The 20,751-nt window shown below is 35.4% G+C and overlaps 1 protein-coding gene across 2 annotated transcripts in view; it reads left to right on the forward strand.

Moving 5' to 3' along the window:
• atp10b (ATPase phospholipid transporting 10B) overlaps positions 1-17,567 on the forward strand; it is a 51,505-nt gene extending 33,938 nt beyond the window's left edge. The window contains exons 11-22 of one of the 2 annotated variants that reach the window (XM_048176931.1): positions 1,689-2,214; positions 3,919-4,025; positions 4,111-4,237; positions 4,355-4,539; positions 8,802-9,072; positions 9,182-9,258; positions 9,873-9,998; positions 11,079-11,279; positions 11,856-11,936; positions 12,026-12,130; positions 15,448-15,635; positions 16,919-17,567. In XM_048176931.1, coding sequence (XP_048032888.1) covers positions 1,689-2,214; positions 3,919-4,025; positions 4,111-4,237; positions 4,355-4,539; positions 8,802-9,072; positions 9,182-9,258; positions 9,873-9,998; positions 11,079-11,279; positions 11,856-11,936; positions 12,026-12,130; positions 15,448-15,635; positions 16,919-17,105 — 2,181 coding nt within the window. In that variant the 3' untranslated portion in view covers positions 17,106-17,567. The remainder of the gene's footprint in view (positions 1-1,688; positions 2,215-3,918; positions 4,026-4,110; positions 4,238-4,354; positions 4,540-8,801; positions 9,073-9,181; positions 9,259-9,872; positions 9,999-11,078; positions 11,280-11,855; positions 11,937-12,025; positions 12,131-15,447; positions 15,636-16,918) is intronic. The other variant, XM_048176932.1, reaches the window with a different exon arrangement.
• The last annotated feature ends 3,184 nt before the right edge of the window (positions 17,568-20,751 follow it).

Raw genomic sequence — 20,751 nt, forward strand, 5'->3', positions numbered from 1 at the left:
TTTGAGAACACCTAAATAAATACACAAATCCACAACCTAATAAATGTCTAAAAACTGCTGTATAGGGATCTAGTGGTTACACCATGGCATTACATAAGTTTTACTTTTTTTACTTCCACTAGATGGCACTAATCTGCCTTCAAAAATCAGACTTTAAAGGCATTGGGCCCTACTTAATGATCTAAGCACATGGTCAGGTGCACTTGGGGCGTGTCCAAATTCAAATTGCTAGTTTAACGACGGAAAAAAATGGTCTAAAAGGGTTGTGCCTAGTCTCTTAATGAGTCATCGGTGTGTTTTGGGTGTAACGTGTAATAAACCAATCAGAGTGTCCTCTCCCATTCTCTTTGCAATTTTCAAGCAGAAAGGCTGAATGCTTCTCCAGAGAGGAATCCTTTTATTTTTAATATTTGGCATGTTTGTTTGCTACTGAGCGTCCCTGTGTGTGTGTGTAACAGGCACGTTGTGCACCAGCCTATAGGCTCATATTATATTATATATTATATTATATAACGCACTCTTTAAATAACAAAAAAAGAAATACTGCACCATTGACTTTAGAGCAGATTTTTGTTGGTCAATGGCACTTTCTTTGTCATGTTTCCTCAAAATAGCAACACGCCTACAATGCACCTGAACACACTTCGTTTTCAGACCAGCGCATGCATTGGCGAACAGATGGGCACGAGTGCGTTTGCTTTTTAAACAACAGGACGTGAAAATGAAAACTGAAACTAGCTAAAAACGTCGCGCCTGGTGTCACATTGCGCCGGGTGTATGATATGTGTCTATTTTAACATGAAATACAGCTTTAATTGAAAAATAATAAAAACTATTAGAAAAATATTTTTTTGTATTTTTTCAATGGGAAATAATTATTGCATAAATATTAATTAGTGACATAAAATTGTCTCAAAATATTAAATAAGAACGAAAAAAATATTATTGAACAAAATATGTGACATTTATTTTACTGAAAATAAAAAAATAATACATTTTCAGGTGTTTGGTCACTTTTGACCGCAAACATCACAAGTGTGACTCCCTTTTTTTTTTCCTTTTTTTTTTCATTGATTTAAAGTAAACAAGACTTATATTTACAGATTTTTGATTTGTAATTTTACAAATAGCCAATATATACACAACCATTCAAAGGTTTGGGGTTGGTATGATTTTTGTCTCCATTTATTTGATCAAAAGTAGAGCGAAAACAGTAATATTTCAAAATATTATTACAATTTAAAATAACTTTTCTATGTTAATATATTTTAAAATGTAATTTATTTCTGTGATCAAAGCTGAATTTTCAGTATCATTACTCCGGTCTTCAGTGTCACATGATCCTTCAGAAATCATTCTAATATTTAAAATAGAATTTTTTTGTAACATTATAAATGTCACTTTTGATCAATTTAATGCATCTTCGCTCAATAAAAGTAGTTATTTATTTAAAAAAAAAAATTACTCATCACAAACCTTCAGACTGCCAACAAGGACTTTATAAAAAGATTTCATTAATCACACTCACAATAAAAATAGCCATATTCATTTCAGAAGTGATAACTCTACTCACTTAATTAGCACGCAACTTGGCACGGTCTCACATGCTTTTTTTAAAAAAACAAAATGTAATAATGCTCTTTTCCATACAGCATCTGTCAAGCAAATAAACATGTGTTCTTTTCCAGGTCAAAGGGCGCCGTACCTCTGCATACTCAGGTGGTTCATTTCATAACATGGGACAATGGTTCAGAAAGGGTTCTCTGCGGAAAGTCTTCAGCTCCATGAAGTTCTTCAGGAGAGGCGGGGACACGCTCGCAGATCCGTTCGCCAAAGATGAAGACGAGCCCGACATGTTTCACAGCTCGGACGTCTCCTACTCAACCACAGGGCAGAAGGTCATTTCAAGTGAGAGCGAGTTTAAACTCAGGTCGGAGGAGGTGTGTTTTGAAGCCCACAGCCCAGATGAGGCCGCTCTGATACATGCAGCAAAGGCTTATGGGTTCACCATGGTGGAACGCACTCCTCATTACGTCACTGTCAAGCTGCCTGATGATTCGCTGCTGAAGTTTGAGGTGCTGGACGTCCTGACCTTCGACTCGACGCGGAGGAGGATGTCCATAATAGTACGACATCCACACACCAATGAAATCATCATGTATACTAAAGGAGCTGATTCAGCCATCATGGAGAGACTGGGGAATGTGTTTTCAGGTGAGAATGAAAGACAGGAAGTGTTATCAGACAATTCCTGATCAAAAACATGAACCAACGTTCACCATTCAAACTAATGTAATCAAAAGTCTTCTGCCCATCATATGATATGCTGATATTGGAGTACAGGCTCAAATTTTATCCATGAAATATTAGTGATATTTACCCTGAGGGCTTTTTTACCTTTTATAAAGGGCATTTCCCCCCTAATCTTGTATGTATGCCTCATCTTTCATTTTAAATTCTTAAATTTGATAAATAAATTCAATTAGAATAATAAGACACTATTGTGCTGTTACCAATCAAATTAAATAATTTACACTGAAAAATTACAACTGCGTTAAATAAAGTTATGAGATTGTTTTAAATATTTTTTTTAATATAAAAATAAGAAATGTTGGAAAGAATGATACTTTTAAACATGACACTAAACCGCCAGTAGGCGGCGGCAGGTGATCGTCTTATGAGTGAGTCATTCATTCAAACGATTCACTCAAATGGCTGATTCATTCAAGAATGAGGCAGTTGTTTATGAATGCAACATTAAGGCTTGTTTCATTAACATGATGTTAACACGATTAGCATGTTGCTAGCATGTTTTTAGCAAAATGCTAACACTATTAGCATGTAGCTAGCATGCTAACACAATTAATGTAATGTTAACATGATGTTAACATGATGCTATTGATTAACATGATGTTAGCATTGTTAGCACAATTAGTATGCTGCTACCATGATGCTAACATGATTAGCATTTTGTTAACATGTTTGTAGCAAAACACTAACACAATTAGCATATTGTTAACATGATGTTAACATTATGCTGCATGATTAACATGCTGTTACCATGATGTTAACACAATTAACATGTTGATTGCATGATGCTAACATGATTAGCTTGTTGTTAACATGTTTGTAGCAAGACGTTAACACAATTAACATTTTCCTAGCATTATGCTAACATGATTAGCATGTCGTTAACATGTTTGTAGCAAGACGTTAACACAATTAGCATATTGTTAACATGATGTTAGCATTATGTTAACATGATTATTGTGTTGTTAGCATGTTAACACAATTAGCAATTTGCTAGCATGATGTTAACATGATTAACATGTTACATGTTTGTAGCAAGACGTTAACTCAATTAGCATGTAGGTATCATGATGTTAACACAATTAGCATATTGTTAATATGATAGCATGATTAGCATGTTGTTAAAATGTTTGTAGTAAGACGTTAACATAATTACCATGATGCTAACATGATTAGCATTTTGTTAACATGTTTTTAACAAGGCGGTAATACAATTAGCTTGTTGTTAACATGATTTTAACACGATTAGCATTTTGCTAACATGTTTGTAGCAAGACGGTAGAACAATTAGCATGTTGTTAGCATGATTCTAACATGATTAACATTTTGTTAACATGTTTATAGCAAGATGTTAACACAATTAGCATGTTTTTAGCATTATGCTAACACATTTTGACTTGTTTTTATCATGTTTTAACCCTAAGCATGTAGCTATTCACTGGTAGCATGTGAAGCATGTTGGAAGTCCAGTTTGCTAGCATGAGTCAAAAGAGCCAACCCCCATTTCTATATGATGTCCTTTTACTAAACGGTTGCTAGGGTACTCTGTTTGGCTGCTAGGGAGTGGCTTGGCAGCTGCCAGTAATGCATGTTGTTTGTTTTCCACAGATATGTCACAGGTGGATAGTGTGGCGAAGCAAATTGCTGTAAGAACTCAAAAAGACCTCGACATGTACGCCAGGGATGGATTACGGACGCTGTGCTTTGCCAAAAAGGTAGAAGTTTTGCAGAATCGACGCAGTAAGATCTGAAAACAGTTTAACAGTGTTGCTCATTAAAGCTCTGTGTTTTTCTCTAAAGGTTATCAGTGAAAATGAGTTCAAGGCCTGGTTTGCTATCAGACAGGAGGCGCTGGCAGCCATCGATGAGAAAGAAGAGCGTCTCATGGACACTGCAACCTACATCGAGAACAACTTCACTCTGCTGGGTACAGTCGCGCACTGCTAATGATTGTCATCCTCATCTTCCAAAGACATCCAAAGTCATAGTGTTATTGAAAACATGCTGAAGTATTCACAGTTTTGTGACATTAACTCGTCCACAGGGGCCACTGGCATTGAGGACCGTCTCCAAGAAAATGTCCCAGAAACCATCCAGGCTCTGAGACGGGCTGGCATGCAGGTGTGGGTGCTGACAGGGGACAAACCCGAGACGGCCATCAACATCGCATACTCCTGCAAGCTGCTGGACCATGAAGACCTGGTGTTCATCTTCAGCACAAACAGGAAGGTAATTGTGCCAGGCTCTAACTAATGTTTTTATAACTGGGCAGACCAGACACTCTTCCAGTGATTTGACAGGGCTCGACATTAAGTCATGGGCCTGTCCGAGTGTGATTTTTTTTTGTGTGTGTGTGTGTGTGTTCTAAAGCAATATTCTCAGTCTTCTATCAGCTTTCACATATTTAAATCTGCATATTTGTGATGTAGATTTTATTAAATGTGTGCTTCATCTTTCATTTTAAATTCTTAAATTTGATCAATAAATTCAACTAGAATGTACATTTCCTGAAGAAAATTTGAGTGGTGCTTGCTGTGCGCAACTACACTGCCCCATACTCTTTTAGCATGTTTTTAGCAAGATGTTAACATGTTGTTAGCATGATGCTAACACACTTAGCATGTTGTTACCATTATGTTAACATGATTAGCATGTTGTAAGCATTGATGCTAACACAATTAGCATTTTGTTAGCATTATGCTAACACAATTAGCATTTGTTGTTAACATTATGTTAACACAATTAGCATGTTGATAGCATGATGCTATCATGATTAGCTTGTTGCTAGCATGTTTTTAACAAGATGCTAACATGATTAACATGTTTTAACATTATGTTAACACACTTAGCATGTTGTTACCATTATGTTAACACGATTAGCATGTTGTTTACATGATCCTAACACAATGCTAACATGATTAGCATGTTGGTAGCATGATGCTTACATGATTAGCATTTGTTGCTAGCATGATGATATCACAATTAGCATGGTGCTAGCATGTTTTTAGCAAGATGTTAACGCATGTTTTAACATGTTAACACACTTAGCATGTTGTTACCATTATGTTAACATGATTAGCATGTTGTTAGCATGATCTTAACATTATGCTAACACAATTAGCATGTTGATAGCACAATGCTATCACGATTAGCTTGTTGCAAGCATGTTTTTAACAAGATGCTAACACGATTAACATATTTTTGACATTATGCTAACACGATTAGCATGTTAACATGATGTTAATACAATTATCATATTTTAGCATTATGTTAACACACTTAGCATGTTGTTATCATTACGTTAACATGATTAGCATGTTGTTAGCATGATCCTAACATGATGATAACACAATTAACATGTTGTTAGCATGATGCTAACATGATTAGCATGTTGTTAACAAATAGTGCTGGACGAGTTACACGCCAAAGTTTTGTGTGGAAGAAGAAGAATCAAATCAAATTAGCAATGTTGGAAAGAACGATACTTTTAAACATGAAACTAAAGCACCAGTAGGTGGCGGCAGGTGACCATCTTAATGAGTGAGTCACTGAGTCATTCATTCAAACGATTCGTTCAAATGGCTGATTCATTCAAGAAAGAGACAGTTGTTTATGAATGAGTCATTGAATCTTCGACTCAACCAATTTGTTCAAAATGCTGAATAATTCAGTATTGAGTGATTCTGTGAGTTGCGCTATGGTTCTGCTGTGATCTTTGTTTGGAACTATTTTTGCTGCTGAAACAGCTAATATTACGTCTAAAATGTAAGTGACTTAATTTTAACTACTTGTTTATTGAGTTTCGAGTGTGCTGCATTCATTTGGTTCGATTTTTCCTCGAGATGAGGCTGTGCAAGCCTCAACAGTGCAACCTTGTTACCGTCAGTACATTATACATTATTATCCACTATCAGTCGCCACTTACACTAAATGAAATCAGAATCATTGTCGCGTTTTGGTGATTCTCTAGTTATTTAGTTGTTATTGATGTTTTAATCAGGCTGCTTGTCCGGTTGGGCAAGTAAAATTCTCTTTCACTTGCCCCTTCAGAAAATCCACTCGTCCCAGACAAGCGTTAACGTCGAGCCCCGATTTGACCTTAATTAGTCAACCAGCTTCATCAGAAAAATTAAATAGGGGCTTTAAACAGAATCAACCATATCAGATATCCGAATATGAGCATGTTTTTCATGAGTTGCACATGTTGTTTGGGATTTAAAACACTGAACCCGCAGAAAACAAAAAAAGGGTTAATGGTTTATCTGGGACAACAGAGGCTTCAGTGTTACGCGGTTTCATCCTCTCAAGAGTGAACTTCTACATAGCGTTCAAACATACAAATGTGCTTGTATCAATTTGTCAGATATGCTGTTTTTCATTTCATGTCTGCCTGAGTCTGTGTTTAAGAGAGCTGAGAAAAAGTGCATTCACCATTCTGAATGGCTCATATTGCTGCTCTGTAATCCCATTTTCACACTTCTGAGGAGGGCAGGAAACCGTTCTACTTTCATTTCAACATTAAATCCCTTACTGAAGACTTCCACATATTGTTTTACACACATTTTATGAAATGCCTCATCTTATGCATCTCTCTTTCTGTTGTCCTAGTAGTATTTTTTAAGGTACAAGATTATTTGTCATCATCTTATATCTTAGTTTATTCCCAAAATAGAAATCTGTGTGGAAAATGCGAGACTCATAAGCCATTTATGTAACGTAGTGAAATGGGCAACAACTGAAATTTAATTTGGATGTAACCTTAACCTAGATATATTCTCAAACCAGCAGTGAAGTATGATGTCACAACTCATGAATATTAATTAGGTCATGCTGTCATTGCAAGATAACCTGTCTATTCACGTAATCTCGTTCAAGATAAGATTTGAAACGCTGCTGTAGTTGATGTGACGTCATGCTAATGTGTTCCACAGCACTCCTGCGATAACGAAACAGCTGCAGTTTTCAGAGCCAGATGCTGCAGTTGATCTTCACCACATACTGAAGGCATGATGGGAAATGACTTACTAACATCACAGCTTCATTGGCTTAGAACATCTGTCATATTTTTGGCTTGTCTAAAATGTAGTGTGTTAAAAGTGTGGTTGATTATGATTTCACTTTTTTTAGCTTTAGTTAGTGTGTAATGTTGCTGTTTGAGCATAAACAACATCTGCAAAGTTACGACGCTCAAAGTTCAGTGCAAAGAGAGATATTTTCTCTGTTTAAGGACTACAACAAATGGCTGCAAGGGCCGTAATTTTATCCACTAACCATTCAGAAACGTCTAAAAGTTGTAACTTCTTCCTGAGTCTCTCCATCAGTGTCGACTCCGGTTTGAACAATGTAAGGCTGAACACTTTTGTCATTTTGGCTGCGTGAGATTCTCCAGCTTTGTTGTTGTTGAGCTGTTAAAGCTCCGCCCTCTTCTGGAAAGGGGGCGGGGAGCAGCAGCTAATTTGCATTTAAAGGGACACACACAAAAACGGCGTGTTTTTGCTCACACCCAAATAGGGGCAAATTTGACAAGCTATAATAAATGATCTGTGGGGGATTTTGAGCTGAAACATTCTGACTTATATTACATCTTGTGAAAGGGGCATTATAGATCCCCTTTAATTCTTATATAATTTAAAATAAAAATGAATGTAAAAAGAATACAATAAAATAGTGATATAGTATCCTACCATTCAAAAGTTTTGGGTCAGTATGATTTTTATAATAATTAATATTAAATTAAATTAATATTTTTATTCAATAAAGATGCATTAAATTGATCAAAAGTGGCAGTAAACACATTTATGTTACAAAATATTTCTATTTTAAATAAATGCTGTTCTATTCATCAGAGAATCCTGCAAAAAAATCACGATTTTCACTAAAATATTTAGCAGACTCAAAAAAAACCCAAAAAACAAATTTAAGCCTTTTTTCAAGATTTTCGCATTTCAAATAATAGTAAAATTTAATTAAAATGAATTTAATAATCCTTACATATTATTCATATAATGAATTAAGAATAATAAATGAAAAACTAGAGCTTAATAAAACATTTTGTATATATTTTCATGGAACAAAGGAATGTTTCTGTTTAGTTTATGTGATTCGTATTCATAAATTTTAACATTTTAATTTTAATTTAAAAAAAAAATTATGATTATGAATCAAATAAACTAAACTATACAGGATTAATTTTTTATTTTGAGTGCAGCACAACTGTTTTCAACATTGATAATAATCAGAAATTTTTATTTTTCATATTAGAATGATTTCTGAAGGATCATGTGACACTGAAGACTGGAGTAATGATGCTGAAAATTCAGCTTTGATCACAGGAATAAATATTTTATTATATATGACCATAGAAAACAGCTGTTTTATAATAATTTTATAAACAGTGTACACTGAATTACCTGTTCAACACATCTGCAATAATGTAAATGTAGTTTTTGTTTTTGTAGTTAAAGTAAAACACAATCCTTGTTATTTTGCAGTCTGTGTGTAAAATGAGGATAGAAGACACACTGGGCGAGGTGCGACGGAGTTCCCGCTCATCCGGAGCGGAAGCCCAGTCCAGGGGTTATATTCAGCTGGTGATCGATGGACCGACTCTGAGCATGGCCATGTCAGACGACCTGGTGGAGCAGTTTGTGGAGCTTTGCAAACACTGTCGGGCGGTGCTTTGCTGTAGAGTGACGCCGCTGCAGAAGAGCAGTGTGGTCAAACTCATACGGCAGAAACTGAGGGTCATGACCCTCGCTGTAGGTAATGAAACCTCTGATTTGAGGTGGAAGGGTTTCTGAAATCATTTATGAGATTACTTAGAAGCACATTGGTTTTCTGTTGTGATTCATTATGATCTGTGTCGATTTAGGTGACGGCGCCAATGATGTGAACATGATTCAAGCTGCAGACGTTGGCATTGGCGTTTCTGGACAGGAGGGAATGCAGGTTTGTATTTTTGTGTTTTGTAACCCACTCCCTTGTGAATTTTCTGATTCACTGGATCATGTCTGTTTTAAGTCGTCATTGTGATCTTGTTTCTTCCATATTGTGACGAATATCTGAGTGAAACGGCTTCCTGAAGAAAAAAAAAAAGATTTTTATCCATCGGGAATTGAGGGAGGGGCACGTTAATGTTTTTAATTAAAGATTACCTATATGTTTTGTTTTTTTAAATTCTTTCCCCGCCATTGACCAAATTTTCCGGCTTTCTGTGTTTTCACTGTTATACATTAGGGGGCGCTATTACACATCTTCTGAAAGATTACAGAATCTCCAAATCAAAACACAGGCGAAAAAGAAGCAGAAACAAGTGATAGAAGTGTTGTTTATGCACGTTATAGTCTTTGAAAAAATGCGATTTTATCAGCTTTTTGATGAAAATGTTGCTCTTTTATGAAACTTACCCACATTCAAGTGTTAATATTGCATTTTTAAATACTCATACAACTAAATATTCTCAGGGCAAGTTTTGTGAAAATGATTTTTTAAAACATTCCATAAAAAAGAAAAGCCAGTTAAGATTTCATGGTGACTTTAAGTTCTGTGTTTGTGTCTTACAGGCCGTCATGGCCAGTGATTTTGCCATCACACGCTTTAAACACCTGCAAAGACTGTTGCTGGTTCACGGACACTGGTGCTACTCAAGGCTGGCCAACATGGTCATCTATTTCTTCTACAAGAATGTGGTAATTATCACCATATCTACATTTAATATAAATTCTTAAAGGGGACCTATTATGGTCCTTTTCACAAGATGTAATATAAGTCTCTGGCGTCCCCAGAATGTGTCTGTGAAGTTTCAGCTCAAAATACCCCACAGATCATTTATTATAGCATGTTTTAAATGCCCATTTTTGAGTGGAAGGAAAAACATGCTGTTTTCGTGCATGTATCTTTAAATGCAAATGAGCCCCCTTTCCAGAAGAGGGCGGAGCCTATACAGCTCCTGCCTCTGCAGCTGCTCCAGCTTCGAGATAATGTGTTCAACTCACCCAGGGGAGGAGCTAAACTAATAGGCCAGAGTCCGTCAGCAGTTGTGGGCGGGGCCTGAGCAGTATGACGTCACTTTGTACAGAAAATGAAAATGGCTTGTTCTATGAGACTGTTGAGGTTTTATGGGGAATTAAAAAGGAGTGTGTGGATTTTTATCATTATAGGGTGGTTGTGTTCACACACTGCCAACACGTGTTCAAACACCATGTAAAAATGAATTTTACATAATAAGTCCCCTTTAAGAACTAAATGGCGCTTGATTTGAGTGATTAAGCAACTATAAGCGACTGAACGCTAGTGGGCGGAGCCTATGATGTGATGATGTATAACTATGGAGGTGGGCATATGCAAATATATTTGCCTGTGTGACATCACAGGTCACCAAATATCAAAACGAGCTGTTTTTGGAGCTTGATTAAATAAATGCTTTGGACGTTTTAAGCTCTGAAACTTGCAGGATGTTTTAATTATACAAAGACGACTCCTTTAAAATATATTCAAATAGAAAACAGTTATTTTATATTGTAATAATATTTCACATTATTACAGTTTTTACTCTATATTTGATCAAATAAATGCAGCCTTGGTTTCAAAAACATTAAAAAATAATCTTACAGACCCCAAACTTTTGAATGGTACTGTACATCACAATCATCGCAAACTCTAATCACATTCATCTGTTCCATCAGTTATTATAACATCCTTAAACTCACTTATGAAATATGAATAATCAGCACCAACCCTCACTAACTAACCTGTGTCTTCTCACTCAGGCATATGTGAATCTGCTGTTCTGGTATCAGTTCTTCTGCGGCTTCTCTGCCACGGCCATGATCGACTACTGGCTCATGATATTTTTCAACCTGATCTTCACCTCGGCTCCTCCCATCATGTTTGGGATAATGGACAAAGAGGTGTCAGACTCCACTTTACTGAGCCTGCCTGAGCTCTATAAGAGAGGACAGCACTCGGAGGTGAGGAATCGCACTGTCACGTATCACAATTTATCATTACTCTACTGCTGTATTAATGGTAAAACTTTACAATAAGGTTTCACTAGTTGAACACATGAACTAAGAATGAACAATACTTCTACAGCATAACTAATGTGGGCCATTCACAGCATTTGATAGCAATCATAAACGTTATCCTGGTGTGTATGGCTCTGCTATGTATAGTGGGCGTCCATATGGGTTTTGCACAAAAGATGAACATGACGACACATGCTAGTGGATGAGTTGAATCAACTCCACAGCAACTACATAAATTTATCCTCTAACCATTCAGAAACATCTAAAAGTTGTAACTTCTTCCTGAGTCTCTCCATCAGTTTGAACAATGTAAGGCTGAACACTTTCGTCATTTTGACTGCGTGAGATTCTTCAGCTTTGTTGTTGTTGAGCTGTTAAAGCTCCGCCCTCTTCTGGAAAGGGGGCGGGAGCAGCAGTTCATTTGCATTTAAAGGGACACAACGTGTTTTTGCTCACACCAAAATAGGGGTTGTAAATGTCAGGCCCTGTCTTGTAACACATTTAAACGTTTGATTTCAGGGCTACAGACGTTCAACGTTTTGGATTGCAATTCTAGATGCTTTCTATCAGAGTCTAGTGTGCTTCTTTATTCCATACTGGGTAAGAACATCTGTTCAGTCTCTTGTCTGTTTCTGTATCATGTGTTTTGGAGTAATGTGTTATCTAATCACTGCTTGTACTTTCTCAAGACATACAACGGTTCAGACATCGGCATATTCTCGTTCGGCACTCCCATGAACACGGTCTCTCTGTTCACCATCATCCTGCATCTGGCCATTGAGATCAAGAGCTGGGTGAGTTTACGCTCCACTTCATCACTGCAGAACACAATCACACGGCATCTATCATCTCACATTCACTTTGTATAGACTGTGGTCAGGGCAGCGCCATATTTAATCTTTGACAGGAATGAAAACGAGGCTGTGAGGGATAAAAGACAGTGGATTGTACTGTTGTTTAACAACAATCCGATGTTCAGCCGATGAAACGTCTTACCAGGGGGTGAAAAAAAACTTTTAGTAAACAAAAACTCCATAAAACAGCTTGTTATGAGTAGAGAAAAGTATGTGATCTTCAAATTCTGTAAATGGAAGTAAAATGTGTTAAATCTAACCTGACTAAGCTCTATTAGTGCAACATTTTCTTTAACACTGAAAATATATTCTAAAAGAAGAATGATTGTGAACGATAACACTTTAATAAAACATGTTTTTAAAACACTTTTGTTTTGTTCCCTGGTGCCCACTTATAATGTTACTCAAGGTTTCTTGCATGAGTCTCGGATTGATTTTGCTACTGTACCTTTAAGACTATGTAAACAGTGTATTATGAATGGCTAGCCTTTTCACACTTAAATAAGCAAGAGCATTTACACTACTATTCAAAAGATTAGGGTTAATAAGATTTATTTTAAAATATAATAATCAGAAATGTTTCGTGAGCAGCAAATCATCATTCTAATATGTGACTAGAGTAATGATGCTGAAAATTCAGCTTTGAAATTACATTTCAAAATATGTTAATATAGAAAACTGAACTGTTATTTTGAATTATAATAAAATGTCACAATATTATTGTTTTTTAATATATGCAGGCTTGGTGAGGAAAAGTATGGAAGATGATTAGGACCAAGTAATAATAAAAAAATAAAACAGTCTCGAGATTAAAGTCATTATAATGCGCGATTAAACTCGTTAAATTTCTAGAAAAAAAGTTAAAATACAATGTTGAGAATAAAAACATTAAAATATAAGAATAAAGTCATTTTCTAAAAAAAAGTCTAAAAAAAATGTTTAGAATAAACTCGTCAAATAAATTCATAAAATTTTGAGAATAAAGTCGTGTTTTGAGAAAAAACTCGTTAAATTTCGAGAAAAAAAAAGTTGAAATAAAATGTTGAAAATAAATTCATTAAATTTTGAAAATAAAGTTGTGTTTCGAGAAAAAACTTGTTAAATTTAGAGGAAAGAAGTCAAAATAAAATGTTGAGAATAAACTCATTAAATTTTGAGAATAAAGTCATTGAGTTTTGAGAAAAAAACGTGTTGAATTTCGAGAAAAGTCAAAATAAAATGTTGAGAATAAATTCATTAAATTTTGAAAACAAAGTCGTGTTTCAAGAAAAAAACTCATTAAATTTAGAGAAAAAAAGTCGAAATAAAATGTTGAGAATAAATTCATAAAATTTTGAGAATAAAGTCATTGAGTTTTGAGAAAAAACTTGTTAAGTTTCGAGAAAAAAGTCTAAATAAAATGTTGAGAATAAATTCATTAAATTTTGAGAATAAAGTCGTGTTTCGAGAAAAAACTTGTTAAATTTAGAGGAAAAAAGTCAAAATAAAATTTTGAGAATAAACTCATTAAATTTTGAAAAGAAAGTCGTGTTTCGAGAAAAAACTCGTTAAATGTAGAGAAAAAAATCGAAATAAAATGTTGAGAATAAACTCATTAAATTTTGAAAAGAAAGTCATGTTTTGAGAAAAAACTCGTTAAATGTAGAGAAAAAAGTCAAAATAAAAGGTTGAGAATAAACTCATTAAATTTTGAAAATAAAGTCATTGAGTTTCGAGAAAAAACTCCTTAAATTTAGAGAAAAAAAAGTCAAAATAAAATGTTGAGAATAAAATCATTACATTTTGAGAATAAAGTCATTGAGTTTCAAGAAAAAACTCGTTAAATGTAGAGAAAAAAAGTCGAAATAAAATGTTGAGAATAAACTCATTAAATTTTTGAGAATGAAGTCATTGAGTTTTGAGAAAAAACTCCTTAAATTTCGAGAAAAAAGTTGAAATAAAATATTGAGAATAAACTCATTAAATTTTGAAAATAAAGTCATGTTTCGAGAAAAAACTCGTTAAATTTAGAGAAAAAAAGTCTAAATAAAATATTGAGAATAAATTCATTAAATTTTGAGAATAAAGTCATTGCGTTCCGAGAAAAAACTTGTTAAATTAATAAACTAAATGTCTATACACACTCGTCCAGCCTAGGGTGAAGTCATTATGCTTATCTGCACATAGGATGGTTTATTAATAAGGTGTGTACAGAATTTGATGTTTTTAAATAAGAGTTTTTCACTTTAAGCATTTTAGAACGTCCCGTTTTCTTGCAAGTACATTGCGTAAATTTTACTGTTTTTTCTTCTAAAAAAGACCCAGCCGCTTGCAAATTAAAAGTTCGTTTGCTACTTTTTATTCGGTTATTATTAGCTAAGGCTGTATTTTTTGTCATTATTTCTTTGTTATGAATGCGTGTTTATTCTCAACATTTTTTCAACTTTTTCAAGTTTTTTCTCAAAACACAATTTTATTCTCAAAATGTAGTGAGTTTATTGTCAACATTTTATTGTGACTTTTCTCGAAATGTAACATTTTTTTTCTGGAAACAAAACAAATTTATTCTCTAAATTTAGCAAGTTTAATTTCAACATTTTATTTAGACTTTTTTTTCAGAAATTTAACAAGTTTTTTCTCGAAACACAATTTTATTCTCAAAATGTAGCGAGTTTATTGTCAACATTTTATTGTGACTTTTCTCGAAATTTAACAATTTTTTTCTCGAAACACAACAAATTTATTCTCTAAATTTAGCCAGATTAATTTCAACATTTTATTTTGACTTTTTTTTTCAGAAATTTAACAAGTTTTTTCTCAAAACAATTTTATTCTGGAAATTTAGCAAGTTTATTGTCGACATTTTATTTTGACTTTTTTCTCAATTTAACTAGTTTTTTCTCGAAACTGACTTTATTCTCAAAATGTAGTGAGTAAATTGTTGACATTTTATTTAGACTTTTTTTCTCAAAATGTAATGACTTTAATCTCACATTGTAATTACTTTAATTTCAAGATGGTTTTATTTATTTATAATTGCTTGATCCTAATCCTCTTCCATACAAAAGATACTTATTTCAAAAACATTAAAAAATCTTACCGACCCCAAACACATGAATAATAGTGTAAACGAACAGAATAAAATTAGTGTTTAACAGTAATCCTATCTAAGCTACTTCTTTCTTTCTATGTTACTTTGACTGGGTGGGCCAGAAGAGGCATTTTGTGACATGAAAATGTATTTTTCATGAAATGAGCCGTGTTTGTTGGTCTTGCAGACGGCGGTGCATTGGGTGATCATGGTCGGCAGTGTGCTGGTGTACTTCATCGTGACTCTGGCCTACAGCGCCATCTGTGTCAGCTGCAACCCTCCCTCCGACCCCTACTGGATCATGCACAAACAAATGGCCGATCCCATGTTTTACCTCGTCTGCATTTTAACAACTGTTGTTGCTTTATTGCCAAGGTATCCAAAGTTTAGCATTACCATTATGTGTGTATAATAGCATCCAATCAGTGACGTTGTTTAGATGTCATACATGAACATTAAGGGTGTAAATCGGATATAACAATATGATCTGACATCGATTATCTTAGCTAGCAATACAATATTTGCAAAAACTCAAAACTTGCCTCGATACGATTAATATTTGATAAAATTCAGGGGCCCACGACTGATCTATCTGTATTAAAGTCACCATGAAATCCAAAATCGACAATTCTTATTGTTTTTTTTAATGGAATATTGCAGTGTTTATTATAAATGAATTATCGGTGCACATCATCATTATTGTTTTAAATTCATGTTCCACATAATCTTGAATCAGAATATCTTCTCCCTCTTGCAGCATCTCTTCTCTTCTCTGATGATGAGGGCGGGGCAACCTGTCACTCACATGAGATCCACCAATAGCAAACCACAACCATCCAATCAATTCCCCACAGACAAAATCAAGCCCCGCCCAACATTTGCTCTTGTTTGAGAAGCAGTTTCACTCGGATATACGGCACAATAGAGACTTCCATTTCATGCCAACTTTAAGATATTATCTTATACAACCAGTTACATTTTTATAAACGCACAAATGCAACCAAAATATAACATGAACATTAAATTAAACTCTCTGAAAACTATAAATCCTGAATCCGAACTGGGACATCCACAACAAACAATAGACTTCAGTTTTTTTTTTTTTTTTTTTGCCTATATATATATATATATATATATATATATATATATATATATATATATATATATAATACATAGCCTAATTAGCGCTCAAATGCAAACATAAAATTAACATATTAATGCTATCAAACTCATCAGAATCGGATGTTAGCAAACATACAGAAAATACATGATCTGATATATGCTGCATCACAAACAGTTTGTAAGGACCCATTTTGAGAGTTATATTTGCTGTGTGAGCTTCTCCTGTATTGTTTATGTCTCAGTGTATTGGAATCGCGAGATTGTGGGCGGAGCATGACCTCATTTGCATTTAAAGTTACACATTTTTTCTCCCACACAAAAACAGGCAGTTAAAACATGGTATAATAAAAGAAACCACAGGGTATTTTAAACCTAAACTAAGGGGCATAATAGCTCACCTTTACGCAAAGCATATTACATTTGATTGATGCATCGATCGATGTATCAGATTACACCCCTAAAGTGTATACACAGTATTTCAAATGCAATATTCTCCCTTTTTGTGTCTTTACCACTGTTTTTTTTTTTTTTTTCAGGTACACCTTGCATGTCCTAAGGGGATCGCTGGCACCCTCCCCTCACCTCCGCGCGCGGCAGCTAGAGCGGCTCCCCCCCTCCTATCGGGAGCAGCGGATCAGAGAGTGGCGTGGTCTCCGAGACACGTGTATTCCTCCTTCCCTCAGATCCCAGGAACACAGCTCCTCTGCCTGCCCCAGTGCATAAAGTACACAGTCCGGCACATGTACAGAGAACGACAATGCCGCAAAGCTTGAATTTTTCAAACCCGATATTTATGTTTTGCACACACGGATGCGCATATGCACTCCAAGGAATGAAGCTGTGCTTTTCTATTTTGAATGTGCTCAAACCATTTGCATGAACTTCACATGTTTCTGCGCGGCTCAGTTCACACTTGATCAATACATGCGTGGCGTGAATGAATGTAATCTGTTGGGTGGAGGATGCAGCTGAGCCTTTTCTCTTCCTGTTGTCATGTGGACCACATTTGTATGCATTTGCGCTTTGAGCTGCTCATGCAATAATTGAGGTTTGCAGATGTTACATAATATCTTGGTTCATATATTCAGAGCTTGTTGTGCATGCTGACAGAAATACAAGCACCACAGTGCGATTAAGGAGGCTGGATCTTCTTCTTAATTCCTAATAAATTTATTGGCTCCTAAAGGCGTGTTGATGATGTCTGTGTACGTATGCATGTGATCACACCGACATTTGAATATTTAATTGCACTGCTGACGTCTGGCTGACGTTCTTCACTCATGATGGGGTCAGTGATGACCTCACGCGCAGACAGATCATAGCCGCGCGAGCGTGTCTCTCTTCCCCATCCTTCCAGCATGTGTGTAACATACACCACAGTCAAGGCTCAGTACGAGGAAAAAAAGTGTCCATCGCTGCTTCTATTTGCAGAACCCACGGCGGTTTTATGTAATGATGTCAGACTTGTTTCTGACGGGCCGCTTCTGCTCTCTGGTGGCAGATTGATGAACTGCAAACACATCATTCATTTATGAAAGCCACGTGACAGTGTTTCAGTCCACTTACTGAAAGATTTCTACGGGTGAATAGGTATAATCCGAATTAAACTGCTAAATTTATTTTTATATTGTGATTTTTTTAACTTTTAATATATACAAATTCGGTATTATATTATTATTTAATATGCACACATTTGTATTTTTTATTAAGTGATATAGGTCCCCAAACAAACTTTTTTTGTTTGTGAAAAAGGACATTTAAAATATTATTTAATAAAACACCTGTATGAAAAGCTGCATTCACGTCACCTCGAATTTACCGGAATCTTGAAATGACAACACGTGACGTTATATTCGGAGCTGTTCACGTCCTTTGGTCCTAGGACTGGGAATTATGCGTTTCCATGGCACCACTATCAACGCCTAATAAATCAATCTACAGCGGTCAGGTGGTACAGCGGCCACGTGGTACATCTGGGGGCTTTCAGAAAACTCCCAGCTTACAAGCTGTAATTACTAGCTCTACGAGGATGTGAACGCTTTTTACAAGCTAGAATCTCGTAACAACAGGAATTACGAGGCCGCGTGAACGCACCTTAATATGTAAATGTATGTTCGTAACAAACAGGGTTGCCAGGTTTTCACAACAAAACCCACCCAATTGCTCCTCAAAACTAGCCCAATGGCATTTCAGGGGGGTCCCACGGTCAAAAACGCGTTCCGGGGGGTAAAATCTGCATTTTTGCCGGGGCTCCCCTGGTAAAATTTGCATTCCAGGGGCTAAATATCACGTTATTTGGGGTCAATTCAACCCGCGGACATGAAAAACAAACCGCGACAACAGTGTAAAAGTAGCCCAATTCCGCGGGAAAACTGTGGACTTGGCAACACTGCGCACAAGTCCTGAAAAGTGAAGCCAAAGCGTCTCGATCGCCCCCGGGTGGTTGGTCCCAGTATAGTCATAAACCCCGCCCTCTCCATGTATTCAAATAGGATGCGAGGCAAATTAAACAATTAATTTACACTTCAAATAATTTTTTTACAAAGAAGGTTTCTGTCATTTTATGTAGTTTTTATCACGCTGATGTGAGTTCGTTTTTAAAATATGTTTGGTTATTTGATGCTATAAAAACGGGGGTGTGACGTCATGATTGACAGCGTTTCTGAATGAAGTAGTCATTTTCCAGCGGAATTGGGCTACTTTTACACTCTTGCCGTGGGTTGTTTTTCATGTCCGCGGGTTAAATCGACCCAAATAACGTGATATTTAGATTTGGAATGAGAATTTTACCAAACCAAAAATGAGAATTTTACCCCCTTTTTACCGTGGGACCCCCCCTAAAATGCCATTGGGCTAGTTTTGAGGAGCAATTGGGTGGGTTTTGTTATGAAAACATGGCGACCATGTCACTGAGGCACCAACAGACTTTTTTCAGGATTTTCGGCAGGAGATTGGAGCTTTAACTTTAATTTCTACATTTCCATAACGGTTTATTTCACACCGACATCATAAGTTGTTATGCAGTAAACTGTACTAAGCGATTCCGCGGGAGAGTGGGCGGGGCCTAGATAGCGCGCGCGGCTCTACTTCATGCTCACAACTGCGCAGAATCGGTCCCGAATCAGCACAAGATGTCGGCGCCATATTGGGACATTGGCGGCTTCACTTTTCAATGGAAGAGAGTGGAGGTGCGTCGTCCATATTTCTTTTTAACAGTCTGTGGTTTGTAATGAGATTGTGTGATGACATTTGTAATGAAATGTAAATGAAACATTTTAATATAATTCAAGAAGCAATATTGAAAAGTATGGCTTTCTATTATGAAATATGAGATTTACATTATGATTCATGAACAAAATATGAAAATGGCATTTAAATGATGCTATTTGATTCTGTAATAGGTGAACGGAATATAAAACTATAAAAATGACATTTTTATTCATTTCAATTGTGGATGTTTTTTTAATAGTTTGAACAACAACCCTATCTGTAGGACCTCCCCTTAAAGTGAGATCTGCACAAATAAATTCAAGAGACATACAAACAAAACAGTAAATAAAAACAACAAATAATGGCATTTTATTAATATTGACCTTCCTTTGAAATGTAAATATCTTTAAGTATTCTTTATGCTACCAAACATTAAAAAAACCCACTTCCCAGTAAAGCTAAAGATTTTTTTGTGAATTACAGTGAATAACACATCAGTTGCACTTACAAATCGATCTGGATAAGAAACACTTTACACAGTATCATTTCAATGATCAGATTAACATACGAGGACAAATGCATATTATACGTTTATAAATCTCAAAATAAATAACGGCACAGTGTTTTCAGGAGCCAGAATGTTCTGTACACAATAGTTATTAAAATATTTGCATTGTCAAGTACAAAAATAATTGGTAGGAAAGGCCTGTTGGAATATTTTTAATAAATATAGTGTAGAAATAAAACAAGTTATTCTATTGCCAGAGAATGATTGTTTAGTGAAATATACTTAATTAACCAGTTTATAGTATTTCTGGTATCACTTTACAATAAGATCTCATTTGTTAACATTTAATTTCTCATTTAATAAAGGCCTTCTGAAGCGAAATGATGTGTTTTTGTAAGAAACAATATATCCATATTTAAAACTTTATAAATGATAAAACTAGCTTCCGGCAAACGGAAGTAACTTAATGTGTACGCTGCAGTTTATAAAGTTTTAAATATGGATATTTTTCTCAGAAAAACGCATTGCTTTGCTTCAGAAGGCCTTTATTATTAAACCCTGGAGTCGTATGGATTACTTTTATGATGGATGGATGCACTTTTTTGGGCTTCAAAATCTCAGCTCCCATTATAAAGCTTGGAAGAGCCAGAA

This window comes from Megalobrama amblycephala, linkage group LG23, assembly GCF_018812025.1.
Source record: "Megalobrama amblycephala isolate DHTTF-2021 linkage group LG23, ASM1881202v1, whole genome shotgun sequence".
NCBI classification, from domain to species: Eukaryota; Metazoa; Chordata; class Actinopteri; order Cypriniformes; family Xenocyprididae; genus Megalobrama; species Megalobrama amblycephala.